The 22,591-nt window shown below is 42.8% G+C and overlaps 1 protein-coding gene across 1 annotated transcript in view; it reads left to right on the forward strand.

Moving 5' to 3' along the window:
* LOC107120433 (metalloprotease TIKI2-like) overlaps positions 1–22,591 on the forward strand; it is a 525,698-nt gene that overhangs the window by 468,070 nt on the left and 35,037 nt on the right. The window contains 2 exon segments of the mRNA XM_015423132.1: positions 2,515–2,609; positions 21,879–22,126. Coding sequence (XP_015278618.1) covers positions 2,515–2,609; positions 21,879–22,126 — 343 coding nt within the window.

A 22,591-nucleotide genomic window follows, 5' to 3' on the forward strand; every position in this document is an offset into this window, starting at 1 on the left:
TTAAATAACCTGTGCACACAAGCAGTACTGGCAGTGTTCTCTTGGAACTGACCACAATCCAGGCTGGTATTTTTTTGGAAAATATCAGTAATCGTGAAGTTAAAGGTTTTGGACCCATTGTTTGCTCCTGCTTTGCATTAACGGAGGAAAAAACAAATTTCTTGGATGCTTTCAATCAAATCAAGTTAATGACTCACCAATGTCCTAGTGCTCAAACCTCTGAGGTCATTTAACACATTTTTGGGATCTTGTCTCTGCTTTAGTTATAAGCCAGTTAGTAAACCAAAATCACACAATTACTTGCTTCTCCAAAAGAGTGGGTGGAAACCTGGATCAAGTTAGGAACCGTAAATGCAATTTTAATTGGGGTTCATTCTCTATTTTTGTTTAGTTTAATTTCATAATTTTTTTTAAAGTCATGTAAAAAGTATTCTTTGGCTAGAAATCCCTTTATGACTCTTGCAAATTGTACTAAAATTTCTATATGCATATCTCTCTTACACGGATACTGATTATCATGTTTCCTTTGTAATATAAACAGGAAAACAAGATTTTAAGAAGTTGGAATCTAAATTACTCTTGAATATTCAGGGATTTTTCAATATCATCCTGAGCCAACATCAAGGTTTGCATGCAAAAGCAGGACATTGCAGGACAATCCCTTTGCTGGATCAAAATCTGTATGTGTAAGAGCATGAAGTACGTGCAGCTCCCCTGGCTGCATGCCTAGATCCAGCAGTCAAGGGTAGAAATATAGTTCCTGGGCTTGACTGAGAACACTATTAAAATGCATGCACTCAATAAATGATGGTCACAGATCAGACACATTACATCACAAGGACGGCCATGCACATGTTCCCTATTAACACTACACCTTGTGGATAGAAGTTCACTTTCACATCTGGTTTGTTAATCATGCTGTGTACAAACAATGAGTTTGATGCCCCAACTGAAGTATCACAATATTGTTACTTCTGAGTTGATAGAAACATGATGTACATCATCCAAGAAATCTTGATTGCTAAAAAAATAAAAAGACTGAATATTGGTCTCTTTCCCTCCCCATCTCAGTAATGGTTAAAACAAAATAAAAATTATCCCATATAAGCAGAGAAGTAGCAGAGAAAAAGCTAAACATAGTACATTTCAATTCTAAAAAGCAGGTTATACAGACAAAGCAGATGCCAAACAAAAATGAGGTAGAGGCTAAAAACATAATGATTATTTTCTCATTTGACAGGAGAATCGTTGCCAGAAACATACTGACTTCTGACTCTATATGATACTTTTGGTGTGCCTATATAACTTTATTTTCCCTGCCTTATGAAATGTATAATGCAGTTTGAAAGTTTGTACATTCTTTTTTTGTATAACCTTCAACTTAGAGTAACAGAATCAGACCTGCATATGTCAAAGACAAAACTCCAATTTAGATGTGTGAAAGGCATCTTTGTGAAGTAGACCCCAAACCACATGGGGGAACTACTGTATGAACTGGGACATTTACACCAGTTCATGATTCCAAGTACAACCTGCTCATATGATTTCTCCTTTTTTACTTTTGAGGGGTATAAATTATCTTGAGTGGAGCTTTTGGAAAATTTTGAGTGAGCATGGATACTGCATGAAGTTGCATACCCCAGAATAATTTACTTCCTTATGCAGCTGCTACAATCAGACTGCTCACGTGATGGAGGAACTTTAAAAGTTTGAAGATTTACCATCACAATTAGTCTGCAAGGTCCCAAACAATGACATTTACAGGGGGAAAAGCAAGTGTAGGATGGCCACTGATGGAAAGAATAGTAGACACTGCCCTTGCCAACTCCCATGCCTTTATTCCACCTACTGGTACCTCTATACCTGTTATTCATCTGCATCTCATGCCGAGTGTGGGGGGAACTACAGCCTGTGAGCCAACAAAACCCCACCTACAGGTACCTCTTTTCCTGTTATTTCATCTGACACTTGTGCAGAGGTGTGAGCCTTGGCAAAAGCCAAAGGGCTCTTGGCCTTTGGCTCTTTGCCTGTAGCCATATCAACTGATAAAGACTGGGATTACTAGATGCAATTTATGTTGCAGTGATTGAACAAGCTATATGAGTGTAATGTCCAATATACAAGGCAGGGAGAGTTAATCTGGCAGAAGTGTTGGGCTGAGTTCTGTGGCTGAAAGAAGGTGAAGGTAAACTGTTCTCTCTGTCTTATGCTGGGTGAGAGTTGGTTGTCTATGTCTTTTTTGTGTTGTCCAGACCAAAAAATATTACAGTCTTGTGTAAAATAGCACAAATTACTACCAGAAACAGGACAATGACTACCATAAATACTAAGAAGCTTTTCAATAAAGAGCCCACAGTGAACATCAACAGTAGAGTGGAAATATATCATAAACAGCCAAGCAATAAATAAAATAAAAAATTCAACTTTTAGGACATGCAGTCAGACTACAGTATGCTAGAGGGTGCTTCTTTTTGTCAACATTCTCGGTGACTTTTGTATCTATCCATTTTTTAGGTCACTTCCTGGGCAACAACACTGTTATTGATGTGCTGAGGCAAGCAGGATTTGAAGTAGAGCACATACCTGCAGGACACCCAATCGAAAAGTGAGTCTTTTCTCCTTTATTCCTTCTTTTCCTATGAACAAGCAAATCGATTTCACTAGTATCAGAAGATCCATGTGAAATGATAAATTGTTCACAGCACTGAGCTCTAATGCACTGGCACTTTCCAGCTCTCCCATTGGCTGTGCGCTCCATCAGTCATTGGCCCATTAACCGTCAGTCAAGTGTACTTGCGTCCCATTGGCTGGGTGCTGGGTCCGCTCCTCTTCCCTGCTCCTTGCCACCTCAGCCACTGTCCCCAGTCAGAATAAACTGCCCAAATGGCTGTCTCTCCTGACAAAGACGCTTCTACTTCTGCTTGGCTCCTTGGAAAGGGAAAGGAGATTGTAAACCATCCTGAGACTCCTTTGGGTAGTGAAGGACAGATTATAAATCCAATCTCCTCTTCTTCTTCTGTGACAGGCTGGCTACTGAGATGGGCCACTAGCTGTCAAACCACTCTCTTCTCCTCCTGCTGTGGGGCTAACTTTTGCCTCAGTGGCTGTTCCTAGACAACCAAGCTTGGTTCTGTCAGTAAAAAAGGCAAAGACCTTGGTGGGGGACTCATTGGTGCCAGTCCTGACGAGGGCTACCAGCTCCAGGCTGGGAAATTCCTGGAGATTTTGTGGTATAGTCTATGGAAGCTAGAGTCTGGGGAAGGAAGAAGCCTCAGCTGAATATAATGCCATGGACTCCACTCTCCAAAGCAGTTATTTTCTCCAGGGGAACCATTGCTGCCAATCTCCAGGGAGGTCTGGAGATGATTCAGAATCAAAACTGCTCTCTGTCATGAGTACTGACGAGGGTGAGCTCCCGGCTTCAGCAGAACCCACACCTGGCCCCGATGACATGTCAGAGGCCGAGAACTTGCCGAGGCCGCCCACATCAGCAACAGCTGATGAGGAACACTCAGCAGCAAACAGCCCCCCTGACTCGCCTCCACAGGTGGCATGTTTGAGAAACTGAATCCGCCAGGACTTGATGTCCAGGTGACGAGAGGCACGCCTTCAGGGCAGATGCTCACTCAGACCTGAGTTTTAGCAGATGCTGGGCTGCTCACGACGAGCGTTAATTAGCAGCAGCAGCTGAGGGGTATTTAGTTCCCAACTCGATGCTTGTTCCTTGTGGCAGCAACTAGTCTATCTGAAGACACTTTGCAACCACTCTGCCCATGTTTCGGTCTCTACCCATGTCCTGAACTCTTGGCTCCTTGACCTCGGCTCTGAACGACTCCACTCCCAGTTTGTGTTTTGGACTCTTGTTATTGGTTCCCACTTCGGCTACCTCTCAGCTCTGACCTTGGACTGGACTTGGACTCTCTCTCTCTCTCTGCCTGTGACACTCTCCAGATGACAGAGATCAGCTCCCCTGGAGAAAACACCACCAATGTTCCCTGTGAACAAATTGATTCTATTACAGTCCACAAACTTGCTTCTTCTGTTGTTCCTTTATTTTATGTCTGGCAGTGCTGCTGCTTCCAGACAATTACCATACGACAATGGATTTCCTAGGTATATATTCCGTTTCCCTGTTGGTGTACATACCAAACATACAGATCAAAATTCATTACTGCGTTTTGATTCTTTCCATCCTGACCATACTAAAAATAGTCTTCCTTACAATCAATTCATTCGGATTAAAAGAAATTCTTATTTGGAGCAGGATTACAGCATAGAAGCGGATATTTTGAAAAAGTCTTTTAGAAATGGGCTATCCTAAAAAAGCAGGGCTATTTTTGGGCAGGAACGCACAGGAACGGAGTTCCGGCTGGCTTCAGAGTTGGCACTTCTCTGTGCGTGGCTACAGAGGGAAGGCCTGGAGAGCGACCCCCGGCGATTAAATGCCTCCCTGTGCCTTCCCCAGCCTGTTTAAACTGCCCTCTTCCCTTCATGGGGGGGCTTGCCTGGGCAAGCCAAGGGAAGGCATGGGGTGTGTGGCCTAATACGCTAAAGAGCTGCACCAACGGGGGTGTGGCCTAATATGCTAATGAGTTTCTGCTGTTGGGTGTGGCCTATTATGCTAATAGGTTCCTGCTGGGCTTTTTCTACAAAAAAAGCCCTGTAAAAACGTAATACAGAAATCTAAGGAAAGAGCTAAACATATAAATAGGAGGGACTTGTTTTTAAAAAAGCAGGATGATGGCAAACACAAAAGAATGACTTGTGCTTTTGATTATTCATTATTATCTAATAAAATAGCACAAAGCATACATAAACACTGATATTTGATACATTACCAGGATGTAGCTTACCACCAGTGGTAGGATGAAGAAAATCTAATAGCAATAAAGATATAGTGGTCAGGTCGGATATGATTAAACAAGGGGTAATGAATCAACTTTACCTGCTGGATTTTTCTTTTCTTTTTTTAAGGCAATTTTTATTTTTTAGACAAAACAATGATACAGGGTGAAATAGATAAGTATACCAGTTGTTAGGGAGGAGTTTGTTAAACCTGCTGGATTCTTCAATGTGGAAAATGTGTTCTCTATGATATGGTGATGGAAGGGCATGTTTTTCAACATCCTCAGGTTAATATAACATGGAATATAGACCAATTTAATAACTGTAATTCCTGTGGTCTGATATATGTAGCACTTTGCCCATGTGAAAAATTATATGTGGGGTCAACAATAAGAAGCATTAAATTGAGAATGATGGAACATAAAAATCAAATTAAAAAATTTTTTGGAGGCCCCAATGATTGTCTACTATAATGAAGTTGGACACAATCCTGATGACATATAGATTTCAACCACATACATACAACAGAGTGGATATGGCTAAGGAATTGTTATGCAAGGAAGCCTATTTTATTTTTAAATTGCAAACAATGTCACCTAAAGGATTACATTAAGCTCTTGATTTATCTTCATTTATTTAGCTATCTGTATAATTTTATAATTGGCGGCTGCCTGGAATAAAATTTGGAAATGACAATGGGCTGTAACAGGTGTGAGCAATCAAGGCATAGTGAAATAACAGAGCAGTTGCAGAGATAGTGAGTAATGATAGCCAGCAGATGCCGAAGGGAAACGCAAAATTAACTCTGAGTAGGAGGCTTAGAGCATCGGGTAAGTATGGCCTTGGTTGATCACACTTGAAAAAGAATGAATGAATAAGCACTGTAACTATATTGTAATTTATTTGTAAAGGTTGGTGGCGGCGGCTACAAGTATGGACGGCTTCAAGAAGGAATTAGATAAACATATGAAGCAAAGGTCCATCACTGGCTATTAGCCACAAGGTACAGATAGGAACTCTCAGTCTGGGGCAAGTGATGCACTGTATTCTTGGTGCTTGGGGGGACAACAGTGGGAGGGCTTCTAGTGTCCTGCCCCACTGCTGGACCTCCTGATGGCACCTGGTGTTTTTGGACACTGTGTGACACAGAGTGTTGGACTAGATGGGCCATTGGCTTCTCTTATGTTCTTATGCACGTCTGTCCAGGTACGGGTCACTGGTTTCAGTTCAAAGTGAATGTTTGTTGGCTCTGTACACATGTTCATATGAGTGTATTCCAGTTATTTGCTCTGATTATACATGTTCCAATAGTCAACATTAAGGCTGCTAGTTATCTGCTGGGGGAGGGAGACTTCCCTCCCTCAGATCCCACTGCCCGCTGCCACTCCATTGAAGGTCTGAGGGCCATAGAAACAAACCCATCAATTTTGGGGGGAAATGTCTGTGCCTGGAAATGAGCCTTATAGACTTTTTTTTACAAAAAAAATCACAGTCACATCACATAGGTATTGCTTTGTTTGAGAAAACATAAATGGCTGTTCTTTGGCTCTAGAGAGACTCTGAACATGTGGAGGCTTCTGTATCCATTGAAGTACAGGAGCTGAATAACCTATGTATTTGAAATCTATTTTTGTGTTATTACCTGCCTTCCCCTTCCCAGCAGTTGCTTGTGAGATTCAAAAAGACGATGCTGAGAACTGAGTGACTCATGTGACTGAAAAGCCATATAATATGGACAATTGCACTGCAGAGGGGAAAGTGAGTGAGATCATCCCTCTAAGGATGTTAGCCTTCTGGTGGGACCTGGGGATCCTCTTGAATTACAGCTCATCTCTATATTACAGAGATCAGGGGTCATTTCATAGAAAAAGAGGTGCAGGAGCTCATTAGCATAACTCATTTGCATATACCACACCCCCTGACATCACCGGGAGTGTGTCAGAAGGCAACACCCACCGCTCAGGCTCCACTGGACTGTTTTGGATTGCTAGCTATTGGGGGGGGGGGGCTTGCAGATCTGTTCTCGCAGAGGAGGGAGAGCTTGTACCTCAATAAAACTTGGTCTTAAAGGTGCCACTGGACTGTCTTGGACTGGGGGGCCAGGGGGGCTCTGCAACTTACCTGGCTGCTTCTTGCTCTGACTGATGGCTGCTGGGAGCAGGGGGTGGGGCTTGTTGCATGTGCCCTCCCCTGGGCTCTTTACTGCCGGAGCTCCGCTCCTGTGCGCTCCTGCAGGAAATGACCCCTGACAGAGATCAGTTTCTCTGGAGAAATGGAGGGTCGACTCTGCGGCATTGGACCCCACTGAGGTCCCTGTCCTCCCCAGGCTCCATCTCCAAATCTCCAGGAGTTTCCCAACCTGGATTTGGCACCCCTGCCTTCCCATCCCCTGTCAGTGGCCTGTGGAGACCTGGCAATCTTAAATCTAGGCCTCTTAAAACATCACTGATTGGACAGCTCTTCTCAGTTCAGCTGCTTGTGTTGCCTGGCTTTTCATCCACACAGGCTAATCTTAAATATTGTTTTTGTGGCTGCTGAGGGAAATGTTTGATCAGAAAATCCACCTCTGCTTGTGCCTTTCATTAATACTGCATATAATCCAGCCATAGTCTTCATCCAGATTTACAATATAGTTCTACCTAATATTCATATTCATCCTTCCTGCCAATTATGTCCTGCTTTCTCTTAGAATAATAGGCCCCTGTTACCCAAAACCTCAGTTTGGCATGGGTAGGTGACCCCACAAGTGCACACTCCAAGAATCTAGAGATCACTTAGGCCTGTGTATACATTGGCTTGCCCTGGCACACCTCTTCTCTAAAGGAACTGGAAAGAAAAACACTTCTAATAAGCAATAGTAAATTTTATTGACTACAAAGTAGATGGCTTAAGACATGAAAGACATCAGTTTATCAGTGAAAGTTCATACATGCAAGAATTACATTCTCAGTCCCAGTGTGATTATTCCCTTATTTTACAGTAGTTTTCCATCATCTCCTTATTTCCTTTACAGGTGGGAGCAGCAAGACTGGGGGGGGATATGTGTGCAGGGGCCAAGAGAGCTACCAAAATGAGAGAGACTGTGGGGAATTTTGGATTACCCTTTTTAAGATGTTATTGTACCGTCTTGGAGTAAACCGGTACAGGGGCGGCCATTTCACACCGCCTTTTCCCTAACGGTAAGGAGCTGTCTCTGAAGTGGTTTGGCATTTCAGACTGTGCCGCTTTGTTTTCTCACCGTTTTTCACCTGCGCGGGCGATCTTCGTCTTTTTTTAATGTTTTTCTAAGAGCGCTATAGCGCTATAACACAACACCAAAACAGCACAGTAGTGACCCCATTGGAATACCTGGACTCCATTGAGATACATGAGATTGGGGGATTTAAAAATAGGAAGTGGAAGCTTGGGAATGCACAGTTTGAGAGCATTTTTTTTTAACACTAGCTCCTTCCCGGCTTGCAAACAGCATCCTTCTTTTGATGGCCAGCATTTCAGGATGCCATGCTTCCAGGAGGGACCTGGGGATCCCCTGTACTTTCAGCCAGTGTTCCCTCTAAGCTGAGTTAGTGTGAGATAGCTCACAGTTTTTTAGCCTCTGGCTCACACATTTTTGTTTTAGCTCAGGAAGAATGGCTCCAGAGCAAACTAATTTATGCAGTAGCCAAATAACTAGCTCACAATTCTAATGCCAGTAGCTCACAAAGTGGAATTTTTGCTCACAGGACTCCACAGCTTAGAGGGAGCATTGCAGAGTTACACCTTATCTCCTTCCTACAGATATCAGTTCCCAGGCATATAGCGAATGCTGTGGAAGGAGGACTCCATGGCATTGTATTCCATTGAAATCCCTGTTCTCCCCGGATGTAGTGATCTCATGTATCTCAGTGGTCCAGGCATTCCAATGGGGTCGCTATTGTGCTGTTTTGGTGTTGTGTTATAGCGCTATAGCACTCTTAAAAGAACATTAAAAAAAGGCAGAGATTGCCCACATGGGCAAAAAAAGGGCGTGAAAACCTTGTCATTGGAGGAAGCACTATGGGGGCATTTTACACAGCACCCCGTAGCACTTCAGGAACAGTATAGAAAATTGAAGACTGCTTGGAAGCAGTTTGCAAGTAAAATGGCTCAGGAATGCTTCCCTAACAAGACAGGAGCATTTGTGTCTGAAAGGGTCAATATATTCTGTTAGGGAACCGTTACTAAAACGGTTCTGTCTAAAATGTCAGTACAGAAATGGTTAGTGAACAGTTCCTGAAACGGAACATATCGGCTGTCTGAAATTCCCCTGTACAGTCAAGCAGACACATAGGCAGCAGTTGATGGGGGTTAGAAAATTCCTAGGACTGAATCCAAGGGGCTGTGCTTAAGGATATTGCAGAAGATAGGAGTGAGGGTAAACTCCTGGGTTGCAGAGATGCTTTGGGGGGAGACTCTGGTGGTAATCTAGAAAGAGAGAGAGAGAGAGTGAGAGAGAAATAGAAAAATAGAGAAATAGAGAAAGAAAGAAAGAAAGAAAGAAAGAAAGAAAGAAAGAGAGAGAGAGAGAGAGAGAGAGAGAGAGAGAGAGAGAGAAACGGGAGCAGGATGTTGCAGTGGGATGGTATTTGTAGAGGGCTGGTAGCAATCTCATGGGTTGAATGCAGTGGCAGAGAGAAAAAGAGCAAGAGGGGAGGAGGGAGGACAAGGAGCAACATGGAGTAGGGTTGGCAGACCCCCCCCCACCGGTAAAGGTGGGGTCCCCTGCTGCTAGGCCCTGGCCCTCTGCCACAGATTAGCTGACCAACAGGGGGTTTTACCCGTAGAAAAAGGAAGGCCTAGACTACATTGCTGGTTTTGTACAGGAAGTGATATCGTCATACCAGTGACTTCCAGGTGACACTCTGTTTGGTATTTGGGCAAAAATGCCAGTTTTACAATAGAGTTTTTGCTCAAATACCAGAGCATTGCCTGGAAGTCACTGGTGTTATAATGTCACTTCCCGTGCGATGCTGGCAACGTGGCCTGGACCTTTCTTTTTCTCCTGGTAAATCCTGCCCCATTCCCTGCTGGTTGCCTAGCAACCCTAACATGGAAAGTGACAAAAAGGGAAAGGTATGAAATCATACTTTTCCTTATTCTCTTGACCTGCTTCCGGAGTGGCAGTGGAGGTCAGTTTGGAGAAGAAACTGAACACATTTTGTGGCTGAAATCCCTATCCTTATATACGGGGTATCCTGTGATGATTTCAAACCAAATCAACTTTATCTGCTAGTTCCTAATTCACAAAAATAATTTCCCTGCTTAGTATTTGTGGCAAAAGCTGGCAGTGATATGATTAACACAATGGATGAATATTTACTTACAGATGTATTATGGCTCAGGAAATGAGTTTTTCCTTTATGATTAACTCAGGAAAGAGACAACATTGCTCTCTTGGATGGGTTAGACATCTGGCTTAAGAAAATCCTTTTATGTCTTCTGTAACATTTCTCCTTTGTTGTCACAAAAACTAACCATTTTTTCTGTCTGAAATCTGAAATTATCTCAGCTAATCAAGATGTTTGTTTTTAGGATGAACTTCCTTGCAAAAAGAGTGTCATACTTTAAATTTTAAGTAATTCTAACTAACCAATAAGACTCAGAGTTTGATCTATGCTGCTTCTTCACCTGGCCTTTTGGCATCTGTCCTCAGGGTCTTTCAGTGAGGCTGGAGTGTTTTCAGATTAGAATCTCCAGGCAGCACAGCATTCCAGGAGATTTTTTTTAAGCAAGGAGAAAAACCTTCATATACTTACCAAAAGTTCACACAGGATGTGACAAAGGATAGCCCTAGGTCAGTGGTGGTGAACTTATGGCACGGGTGCCAGAGGTGGCACTCAGAGCCCTCTCTGTGGGCATGCGTGCCATCGCCCCAACCAGGCCCAGACCATCATTAAAGTGTCGAATTCTCTGCCAAATAATTTTAAGTAAATGAAAGCATTTGGGATTGCTTTCCTTACTTTGGCCCCGTTCACATGCAGCATTTGCCACGCTAAAGATACAGATGATAGGCGGATTTTCCGGGCGCGATCACACTGCAACATCTGGGAAGCGTAGTACTCCCGTGGCTAAACTGTGGCTTCCCGCTGAATATGCCGAGTAAAAAACTAGTACTTACGATGTACTGGTTTCCGGAAAACGCGGGGCAAGGGCGAGTGTCTGATCGTGTTTCCGCTGAAATCCCGTGGCATCTGGCGCCCGCCCATGTCCCCTTACAAACCGGATGTATGTTTTTTTGAAGTCCCCACAGGATGCGCACAAACGATCATGCACATGCGCAAACTTCGGTGAGACAACAAAAATCCTGTTTGCCACGGAAGCAGCACCTAGTGATTGCTGGTGTGATCGTGCCGCACCGCGCCACTTCTTTACTGCGCTGCAGGATAGCCGTGTGATCGGCACCTCACCCCCTAACCACGGGACCTCGATGGGACGTGTGATTGGGCGGCTGTGCGTTATTTTGTTCCGGGGCAAACACCCACACTTCCCCCCTGCATTTTCCGGCCCATGTGACCGGGACCTTTGTTTAGATCATCTTAACTTAATGTATGAGTTGGGTTTTTTCTAAAGTAAAACCTCAGTATTCAGGTTAAATTGCCATGTTGGCACTTTGCAATAAATAAGTGGGTTTTGGGTCGCAGCTTGGACACTCGGTCTCTAAAAGGTTTGCCATCACTGCCCTAGGTGTCTCCAGAAATGCTATGGTTTTAATATAGAGTTTTTGGAGATTCCTTGAGCTGCCCGGGAAGTTTGCTCTGGGAAACACTGAAAACACTGTGGTAAAAACAATAGAGTTTCTGGTGATACCTGGAGCTACTTTTTGTCAAGTGCACAATCCTGCTTTTTAAAAATCATTTTTCTCCCCCTGCCACTGATACTGACAGTGAGCAGTGGGACCTGGGGGCTTAGCAGCCCTATCTTAGGTTCACTTTTCTACTATAGGGGCGCTGGTGTAACACCCCAGTACAGTTTCCAAAATAGTCCGCTTTTGCTGGTAGTCCCGTATATTTCAAGTACAGAAATGAAAGCATTGCCTTAATTTTTCCATTCACCAAGAAAATATTATTAATTATAGAATTCAGCAGAAAGGCAGTCTAACTTGCAATTCATCTTGCCAGTAGATGAAACTATGAAGGACAGACAATGCTGATGTATAGCTGAAGAACAGGGCAGCTTCTGAGAATTCTGCAACAATAGAGTCATCACTGGTCACAGGTGCTTCCTGAATTGCTCTTTTTGATCCAGTCTTCCAAATTAAATGGGCAGCAGCTGCAGTGTTTGATTTGTTCAGAGCACAACTACTTTTTTTACTCCCCCCTCCTTTTAAAAGAATGGGAAGAGAAAAAAATGATAATTATTTGCTGTTACCTTGGATCACTCAGAGATTTATATAGGCCTGTGTATGTTTTTAATCTGATTTTGTGTATCAGGAACGAATACATACAAAACAAATGATTGCTTGAGCTCACTGAATAAGCACACTTGGGAAATGTATTCAATTTGAAAAGAATCTGCTGATCCAATCAATCATTCAAGAACATTTTTACCAAGCATATTTTGGAAAGGCAAAAACATACCTGACTTTGATTACACTCGCATGCATTATGCTTTGTAATCATTGTTGTGTTCCAGATGCAACTTAATTCTAAAATCTAAAATAGGTATTTCTTTTGGTTAGTTCTAGTCACAGTTTAAAATGATTTAATGATGACAATAATGGTTGGGATAATAATGAATAAAATAATTTTGGAATAAATAAATGATTTCTGGGGTACACCCCCAACAATTCAAACTATATATAAATTAAATCTGAAAAATACAGCTTTCTTGAGATCATCTGCATTAATCTAGTTAGAGAAATGGTTAGATTCTTAATCATTTGGGTGGTGAGATCACAGAACTGGAAGGGATCTCCAGGGTCATCTAGTCCAACCCCCTGCACAATGCAGGAAAATCACAAATACCTCCCCCCACCCCAGTGATCTCTGCTCCATGCCCAGAAGAAGGGGGGGCCCTCCAGGCTCCCTGACCCCAAAGTGGCAATCAGCATTTCCCTGGGCATGTAAGAAAGAGTCACAAGAACTACACACTGATGCAACCCTTCCTGCTCTCCCTTCTTGTGATCTGCCTACGTTCACAGACTCAGCATTGTTGTCAGATGGCATCTAGCCTCTGTTTGAAAGCCTACAAAGAAGGAGAGCCCACCATCTTCCAAGGAAGGTTGTTCTACTGAGGAACTGCTCTGTCAGGAAGTTCTTCCTAATGTTTAGCCGAAAACTCTTTTGATTTAATTTCAACCTGTTGGTTCTGATCCAGCCTTCTGGGGCAACAGAAAACAACTCCACACCAGCCTCTAGATGACAGCCCTTCAAGTACTTAAAGATGGTTCTGAGTTGGTGATGTCTGCAGGCAGATCTGGTAGAGCCTCAGATGTGCAGAGAATGGTAAAGGCCGCAGCACAGGAGGAGGAAGAATCAGGCATGGAAGAAAAGGAGATGATGGAATTTCAGTGGCCCTTGGAATATCTTCAGTGGTGGACGAATGGCAAGAGAATAATCCGAAGGTTAAGGAGTTGACACAGTTCCCGGAAGAGATACCTATGGTCCTTGAGCAACAGCACTGTCCTGAAAGTCCAGAAGCCATGATAGTAGGAAGAGAAAACTGAAGGCTGAGAGATGCGGGTAGACTATGAAGAAGATTCTAGCATGGCAGGAAGAATGGATTAGGAACCATACAATCCAACATAATCATTCTGAAGATACATTACAAGAATAGGAATTGGAACACATTAAGAATTAACTAAAGCAGAAGGTGCCTAGGGAATACAAGGACAAAGAAGGACAGAAATATATAGTAATAGCTGTTTTAGTGGAAATATTCAAGCTCTGTATCCAGACTTGCAGCGCCTAAAAAAATAATAAACCCAAAATCAAAAAGGTGGCAGCTATAAATACAGTTAGTAGAAATGTTATTATACACTTAGTATTAGATTTGTTCCTAAATAATTTTTCTCCCCTTTTAATGAGGGCACTGTGGTAGGAGATGGTCTAGTAATTTATTTCTTGTAGAGTCATTGGTTTTACCTGTCACTTTAATCTGTGAGGCGTTTTGGGAAAGTGAGAACATAAGAACAAAAGAACATAAAAGAAGCCAATATTTGATTTATTTATTTATTTATTTAAATTTCTACCCCGCCCTCCCCACGAATGGGCTCAGGACGGCTAACAAACAGGGGCACCATGTGCCAATACATAAAACTGAATAAAATAGGATGAAACAGAATAAAAATCAAAATTACATAAAGTGCTCAATGCTGTTACTCTTAAATTAAGACAAGATGGTGTCCAGTAGGTGTTGCCTCCATCCCCGTACCGATCCACCGTGCCACTGAAGTGCAATCGTCATAGTGCCACTCCGTTCCCAGTTATCAGCCGAGTTCGTTGGTGATGGTGGTAGTGGCGGCTCCTAGTCAAAAGCCTGGCGAATGAGCTCCGTCTTGTGGGTCCTGCAGAACCGTACAAGGTCCCGCAGGGCCCTGATCTCCTCCAGGAGCTCATTCCACCAGGTAGGAGCCACCACTCAGTAGACCCTGGCCCTGGTTACAGCAAGCCAGGCCTCCCTGGGGCTTGGAATCACTAGGCGATGTTGTGCCCCAGACCGTAGTGCTCTTTGGGGTATAGACCAATGGCCCATCCAGTCCACACTCTGTCACATAATGGCCAAAAATACCAGGTGCCAACAGGAGGTCCAGCAGTGGGGCCCGGACACTAGAAACCCTCCCACTGTTCCCCCCCCCCAAGCACCAAGAATACACTGCATCACTTGCCCCAGACTGAGAGTTCCTATATGTACCTTGTGGCTAATAGCCAGTGATGGACCTCTGTTCCATATGTTTATCTAATTCCCTCTTGAAGCTGTCCATGCTTGTAGCCGCCGCCACCTCCTGTGGCTGTGAATTCCATGTGTTAATCACTCTGGGTGAAGAAGTACTTCCTTTTTTCTGTTCTAACCCGACTGTTTAGCAATTTCATTGAGTGCCCGTGAGTTCTTGTATTGTGAGAAAGGGAGAAAAGTACTTCTTTTTCAACCTCCTCTATCCCATCCATAATCTTGTAAACCTCAATTAGGTCACCCCTCAGCCGTCGTTTCTCCAAGCTAAAGAGCCCCAAGTGCTTTAACCTTTTTTCATAGGGAAAGTGTTTCAACCCTTTTATCATTCTAGTTGCCCTTTTCTGCACTTTTTTTGAGGTGCGGTGACCAAACTGTACATAGTATTCCAAATGAGGTTGCACCATCAATTTATACAGGGGCATTATGATAGAGGCTGATTTGTTTTCAGTTCCCCCCACACCCTCTGCCTATGGCTTCCCCCCCCCTTTTTCCCTTAGTCTGTACATGAATTTGGGATGGTAAGTCCACTACTCTGGTCTCTTCCTTTCCCCCCTTAGTTTGTATGTGAATATGGAGGTTTTTCTTTTCTCTTGTTAGCAGGTCCCAGGTATTTCAGGGAAGGAGGGTGTAGAAGAGGTTCTTTGCCTGTGGTATGGAATAGATCCCAAAATATTTTGTGGGGGCAATTTTCTGATCAAATCTGAGATGTAATGTTGACCTTCCCTGCCCTGATTTCCTGTTGATATTTACCTTGATTGTATAAGTCTCTGTTTTTATTAATTTTACTGTAAAAATTTACTCCACATTCCAGAATATTTCAATTTCTTTTCTTTTCCTTTTTGTGTGTGTGTGTGTGTGGAGTGATATGTATATGAATTTGAGATGGTGAGCCCACTGCTCTGACCTCTTCCTTTCCTCCTTTAGTTTGTAGGTGAGTTTGGAGGGGGCGTTTTCCCTTTCTATGTTGACAGGTCCCAGGTACTTCAGGGAAGGTGGGTGCAGAAGAGGTCATTCTCCTGCAATATATGGTAGATTGCAAAATATTTTGTGAGGACAATTTTCTGATCAAACCTGAAATGTAATATTGACCTTCCCTGTCCTGATTTCCTGTTGATATTTCCTTTGATCGTATAAGTCTCTGTTATTATGAACTATACTGTTAAAGCTTACTCCCCACCCCAGAATATTTTATTTTTCTTCTTCTTTTTGGAGTGATATGTATGTAGAATGTACTAAATAAACTTTAAAAAATTAAAAAGTATTTGAAGATGGTTATCATATCACCTCTCAGTTGTCTCCTCTTCAGGCTAAACATACCCAGCTCCTTCAGTCTTTCCTCATAGGACTTGGTCTCCAGACCCCTCACCATCTTCATTGCCCTCCTCTGGATACATTCCAGCTTGTCTATATCCTTCTTAAATTGTAGTGCCCAGAACTGAACACAATACTCTAGGTGAGGTCTAACCAGAGCAGAGCAAAGCGATACCATCACTTTGCATGATCTGGACACTATACTTCTGTTGATAAAGCCCAAAATGGCATTTGCCTTTTAGCTACCACATCACATTTTTAGCTTTTTAGCTACCACAACTCATGTTCACTGTATGGTCTACTAAAACCTCTAGATCTTTTTTGCACATACTACTGCCAAGACAAGTCTCCCCCATCCTATAATTATGCATTTGATTTTTGCTACCTAAATGCAGAAGTTTACATTTATCCCAACTGAAATTCATTTTATTGGTTTTAGCCCAGTTTTGCAGCCTGTCAGGATCATTCTGTATCCTGACTTCTGCCATATTTGCTACTCCTCCCAATTTAATGTCATCTGCAAATTTAATAAGTATTCCTTCTATCCTTTCATCCAAATCATTTATAAAGATGTTACACAAAAACAGGCCCCAAGACGGATCCTCTCCAAGAGGATGAAGAACATTAACAAGCATTCTTTGGGTGTGATCTGTCAATCAGTTACAGATCCACCTAACAGTCATAGGATCCAAACCACATTTTACCAACTTGTCAACAAGAATATTATGTGGAAGTTTATCAAAAGCCTTATCAAAAGCAAGATAAACTATGTCTACAGTGTTCCCCTGATCCAGCAAGGTAGTAACTTTCACAAAAAAAGAGAGATAAGGTTAGTCTGACATGACTTGTTCTTGAGAAACCCTTGCTGGCTCTTAGTGATCACTGCCATCCCTTCTAAATGCTCAAGGACCAACTGTTTGATGTATAGACATCAAGTTGACAGGTCGGTAGTTACCCAAATCCTCCTTTTTCCCCTTCTTGAAGATGGGACAACATTTGCCTGCTTCCAGTCTTCTGGCACCTCACCTGTTCTTTAAGAATTCTCAAAAATAATGGACAGAGGTTCAGAAATTATATCTGCAAGTTCTTTTATTACCCTTGGATGCAATTAATCTAGCCCCAAGGACTTAGTTTCATTTAAAGAAAGTAGGTGTTTATTTACAATCCCTATACCAATCCTAGGTCGCAACTCCCTTCCCTCATCATGTGTTCTGTTTTTGCCATGTTGAACACCATTTCCCTTGCAAGATTAGACTGAGGAAAAGTAGGAATTGAGCAGTTCTGCCCTCTCTTCATCACCCGTTACACTGCCACTTTCCTGACCCCACAATGGGCGTACCATGTCCTTGCTCTTTTTATTACTTTTAACATAAGAAAAGAACGCTTTTTATTGTTTTAGCATCTCTTGCCAGTCTAAGCTTATACTGAGCTTTAGTTTTCTTAACTCTCTCTCTGCAAACACTGGTTATTTGTTTATATTCATCCTTGGTTATGAGACCCTTCTTCCACTTTCTAAATGAGTCTTTTTTATTTCTCAAGTCTTTAGAATGCTGTTTATGGATCCACTTTGGCTTCTTTAGGCTCCTCCCATTTTTCCTTCTCATAGGAATTGTTTGTGATTGTGCTTTCAATATTTCACCTTTAAGGGCTTCTGAGTTTCGGCACCTTAATGATGGCCGCGGCTTCTTGGAGCTCCGAGAGATGCATGCCATGAACCAGTGGATGGGAGGGAGTGTGATCGTCCGCATCCCCCCCGGAGCCCTTGCGTTGGGCTCCTAGCCATGGGGCATTTGGAGAGCCCTTCTTCCGGCAACCAGCCGGTGAAGGGGGGCTACTCCCTGCCCCGATGGTCCCACCGCTGAGTTCCCAGCATTGGACTCAGGGTCACACACTGGAACAAGCGTTTGGAGGTTTAGCGTTACCTGTATTTTATGGTGAGATCCCTGCGGCGATGCCGAGATCAACGTTGAATCATTAGTTTGGTTAAAGTGAAGACAGCAGAAAAGTGAGGGGGGGAGGAAACTCTCCCCCACACACACACACATCAGAGTACTGAAGCAGGATTTGGGGGTGGGGGAGTAAAAAAAGCTATTACGGACGATTATAAAGAGTTTTCAAGAGGCGTTCAAGCAATCAAGCAAACACTCTGGACTTGAGCAAAAGCTTTAAAAAGTAAACAAATCTAAAAATGGCGATTGAAAGTGGAATGGAGTCTTAGCCTTCTTCAGGAACTGTGTGTTTGGTCGTTTAGGTCATATGACTGGAAATAATCATAGACTCTTCCAAACTATAAATGTTGGGTGCCATCTCCTGAACTTTAAGCTAAATTTCACTGCATTGCAGTCAATTGTAAGGCTTTGCAGTAGGTTAGAGAAATTATTCGAGAATCATCTTTAAATGGCAAATGGGAATGATAAGCGATGGAGAATCTAAGGCAAGCTTTAAAGGATGTTTTGGGACTGGTCTAAGATTAAAAGTGGTTTATATAGCGAGAATATGGTCTATGGACATATCCGAGTATTGATCTGCCTGGTGAGACTGTGATTAGATTCTCCAGAGGATATGATTACTACAAACATTATGTTTAAAGGGAAACAACAATAGAAAAATGAACCCAATCTTAAAAACTGGATTATCATCAATGCTGCAATAACATTGGACAATGGGAGTAGAAGACTAAGTAGAGGAAGATTGTAATGAAGGAAGAGAAAACAAGATAGAAATCACACTTACTGAAGAGGACTTGACTTTAATACGGGGGGATTTTTTATTTAATTTCCCCAAATAATGCTTTTTTGGGGGGAATGAGATTATTAGTATGAGATGCTGATGTTTTCCATTGTTTGCTAAAGTGGTTTAATAATTGCGCTTTTGTATTATTCTTTATATAGTCAAATTTGCTGGATTGGATACCACAAGCGAAAGATTTGAAGATCACGTTCAACGTTTACAAATCTTGTTTGTTAAAAAAAATCAAAGCTAATTTGTTTAAGCATTGTATAACCTCCATCTCTTGGGTTTTTAGTAGGTTTCTTTACTTTCACCCATAGTGTGCAGATACCTTCCCTTGTTTCTTTGTAGTTTATAGAAAATGTAATAAAAAATCCCCTACGGGGGGGCTTAAAATATTTCACTTTTAAGAAACTACCATCCCTCTTGAACTCCCTTCTCCTTAAGTATTTCTGCCCAAGTGAAAAAGACAAAATGCATGAAATAGATGAGCACCAGCAGGAGTCTCTGGTACCATGATCTCCACAGCCCCTATTTCAAGCTGAAAAGTAATGTTATCCACCAATATATTACACCAAGCTGGGTTCTTCTCCCAAAATCACAGTTAAATATCAGTGTAATTTTCTGGCTAACAGATCTGAAATCCTTCCTAATGGAAGGAACTTACTTGGGGCTGTTTGTGGCTGCAGGACTGGGAGTGAGGTGAGGGAGGATTCCCCTTGGCTCCACGGTGGTAGCTGGGAACTTGGTGGGCTGGCCCCTGCAGCAATTCAGACTGGCTAATAGGGCACCTGGGGCTGGCTCTAGGAAGACCTGGAGTACAGAGTATTTACTCTAGTTCACTCCCCTCCTATTTTGCCAGGCCCGCTGCTGAGGGCCTGCTCACTGTCAGTTTCTGCTTCCCTTCACACCATCCCTCTGTTCTCTTCTGGATGTGTCATGACATTGTTTGTGGGGTTGTTTTCTTGCATAAATTCTTGTCACAGCTTTGGTGGGCAGTGGTGGCATGGGGCCAGATCCAGTTGGGGGTGCAGCTGTGCCTGTGGTCCTGCCTCAACCATTCCACAGACCCCCGTAAGGGGTTTTGGGTAGAGGCCATACAGTGGCATACCCAATTTGGGAGTGGTCATCTAGCTCTCACCACCAAGTGGCAAGGGATACAAGAAAAGGTTTGCACCCATGTGGGATCCCAAGGACTTGCCACTCCATGTTTCTCCCCCAGCAGGGGTGTGGGGAAGGGTGCTATTGGTCAACAGGTGGGTTGTCCAATGCTAGATCTGCTCCTGTACTACACCAGTGCTCCTGTTCACCGCTTCACTAAAGCTGTGGCCTCTTTTCACTCCAGTCATGTTGGTGGTGGTTTTGTTCTCCCCTTCACCCTCACTCCCTCCCTTTCCCCTAGGACGATAATCAATTTCATGTGGTATGATGCATTCGGATCTACAGATAATACTGTCACTCCTAGTATGAGTGAAGTTAATTAAGCCAACAGTGAGCAAGTCAGCATAAAAGTTATCCTTGACCTGTACCAAAAGTCGTATCTGGCTGGCAGTAGCTGACAGAAGGAAACAACAGTGTGATGTGCCTCAAAGTGAGAATTCTCTCTTCTCTAGAGTTCTAAATCCAGTTATCAATTTCAAATTAAGGAAAAGTTTAAATGTGTGCTTCCTAGAAAATGTTCAGTGTTCTATGGTAAATATGTTTTCTTGATTGTGCATTCACATGGTAAGAGGCATGGGGGGGCTTGCATCAATTCTGGGCAAGCTCTTGAACAATTCATAATTCTCCATGATATTTCAGTCACGGATGTCTTTCCACAACTTTTAGTCACTTTTAGATGTTACTACAGTGAACCTGAAATGAGAATTATTTATTATTAATATCCTGAGAAAAGACTATTAGCAATCATTTCCTTCTATTAAAATGCATTTTTGGTTGGATCCAATGTTTCTATTCTGCTAATTCTCCCCAAGGCAAGTTATGATTGTCTTTTCTAAGAAACTTTATGTCAGTGTGGCATGCCTCTTCTGCTTGAGGAATGTTTCCTCGTGTTGGAAGAAAGAATTACCATTAATGGAACTGAAATGCTGGATCCAACCTCTAACTTTAACTCCACTGTCACCAAGACTGGGACAAGAAACAATGTTCAAGGTAAGCTGGTATATAGGGAGGTGTTGGGTTTCAGTTTCGGCTCCTCCCATGGTGGAACCTCTGCAGTTAGAAGCAGTAAACCTCTGCATACCAGAACCAGGAGGCAACATCGGGAGAAAGCCTCAGCCTCTATGCCCTGTTGTTGGCCCTCCAGAGGAACTAGTTGGCTTCTGTGTGAGACAGGATGCTGGACAAGATGGACCACTGGTCTGATCTAGCAGAGCTTTTCTTATATATTCCAAGGCTTGATGCCAAGGAATTGAGGCATGCTTTGCCCCGAAGGTCCTGCTGCCAAGGCATCATCATGGCTTCCAGAGGCACACACCGGACGAGCATGCAGGAGTTCCAGCAATTAGCAAACTCTCTATGAAAGTTTAAGCAGAAGTGTGAGTGACTCTGCATCAAGTTTATGAACTTTTAAGTGAGCTCGATCCCCACCCCCCACCCCTTGATGGATAGGGGAAAGGGAAATATTCCCCCCAGTTGTTGTTGTTCAGTCGCACAGTCGAGTCCGACTTGCAAATGAAGAATGCTAGTGGCTGCTCAAAAAGCATTTTGCTACTGGAAGTGAAAACCTCAAAGAAACTTTGAGATTTCCTTAGAGTGTCCACAAACAACTTCTTCATATTTGTTAACAAAACATTTTCCTGCTAATATTCCACATGAAAACAGGATCTGTGTCTTTCTCAGTTACATTCTTTGAGGACAGGATTTTACAGGAGAGAAGAAATGGAAAAGAAGACCTTCCATCCTTTAAATAGAGCGGCACGGTTTGCATCATTGCATTGGAAGAAAAAATGCATATTGTATGTTGTTCTTTTGTAGCTGGTAACAGCAGAATGTGTATGTATGTCATGTTTCATGTCCTGATTTTGCAACATATATGACCATTCACACTTCACTTATTGATAAATCTGCTTTGCAGCTCCAAGATAAACATCAGGCTACCTTCCAGGGACTCCTCAAGAACAGCTGCACCTGCCATCAGTTTTTTTGAACAAGTGCCACCATCAATGCCTTCTCAAGATAGTGAAGAAGACAGCCTTCCTCCACACCTTTTGCTTCCTGATAGCATCAGCCAGCTTGAGGAGTTTGGGCGTCAGAAGAAGTGGCACAAGAAGCACTATAAAAACCACCGCCAAAGACAATTCAATGATCTCTGGGTTCGGATAGAAGATGGGTGAGTTGAGATCAAGTTTTGTCATTTGCTGTTTTGCAGTTTTTGAAGCATTTTTCTAAAGATAGCTCCAGTTAAAGATGACATCTTTCTGTGTTCATGGGGAGGAGGCAGTTGCTTCCCCTTGTCCCTCCTCAGTACAACCCACCGATTTCATGCCTGTTCCTCTATATGGATTCTGCAGCCTCTGTCCAGGGGACAGAAGGCACTACAGCAATGTAAGGGAATGTACAAATTGCCTCATTGGCGTTCTTAAATCATTGATATTTGTAAAACTTTCTGCACAAATTATGGTTGCTCCAGGAGTAGCTCCGAATTTACTGCCCCCATTACCCTGCGTTTTCTGGATCCACTTTTCCTGAAATATTTTTTTCCTTTGGGTATTAACTCACAGTTTTCCAGTATGGAATTCCCGAAACTGAATTTTGTTTCCCACTGCCTTTTTGTGGCATTAGCATTGCATGTACA

Source organism: Gekko japonicus, unplaced genomic scaffold (genome assembly GCF_001447785.1).
Source record: "Gekko japonicus isolate JY-2015 unplaced genomic scaffold, Gekko_japonicus_V1.1 scaffold460, whole genome shotgun sequence".
NCBI lineage: Eukaryota > Metazoa > Chordata > Lepidosauria > Squamata > Gekkonidae > Gekko > Gekko japonicus.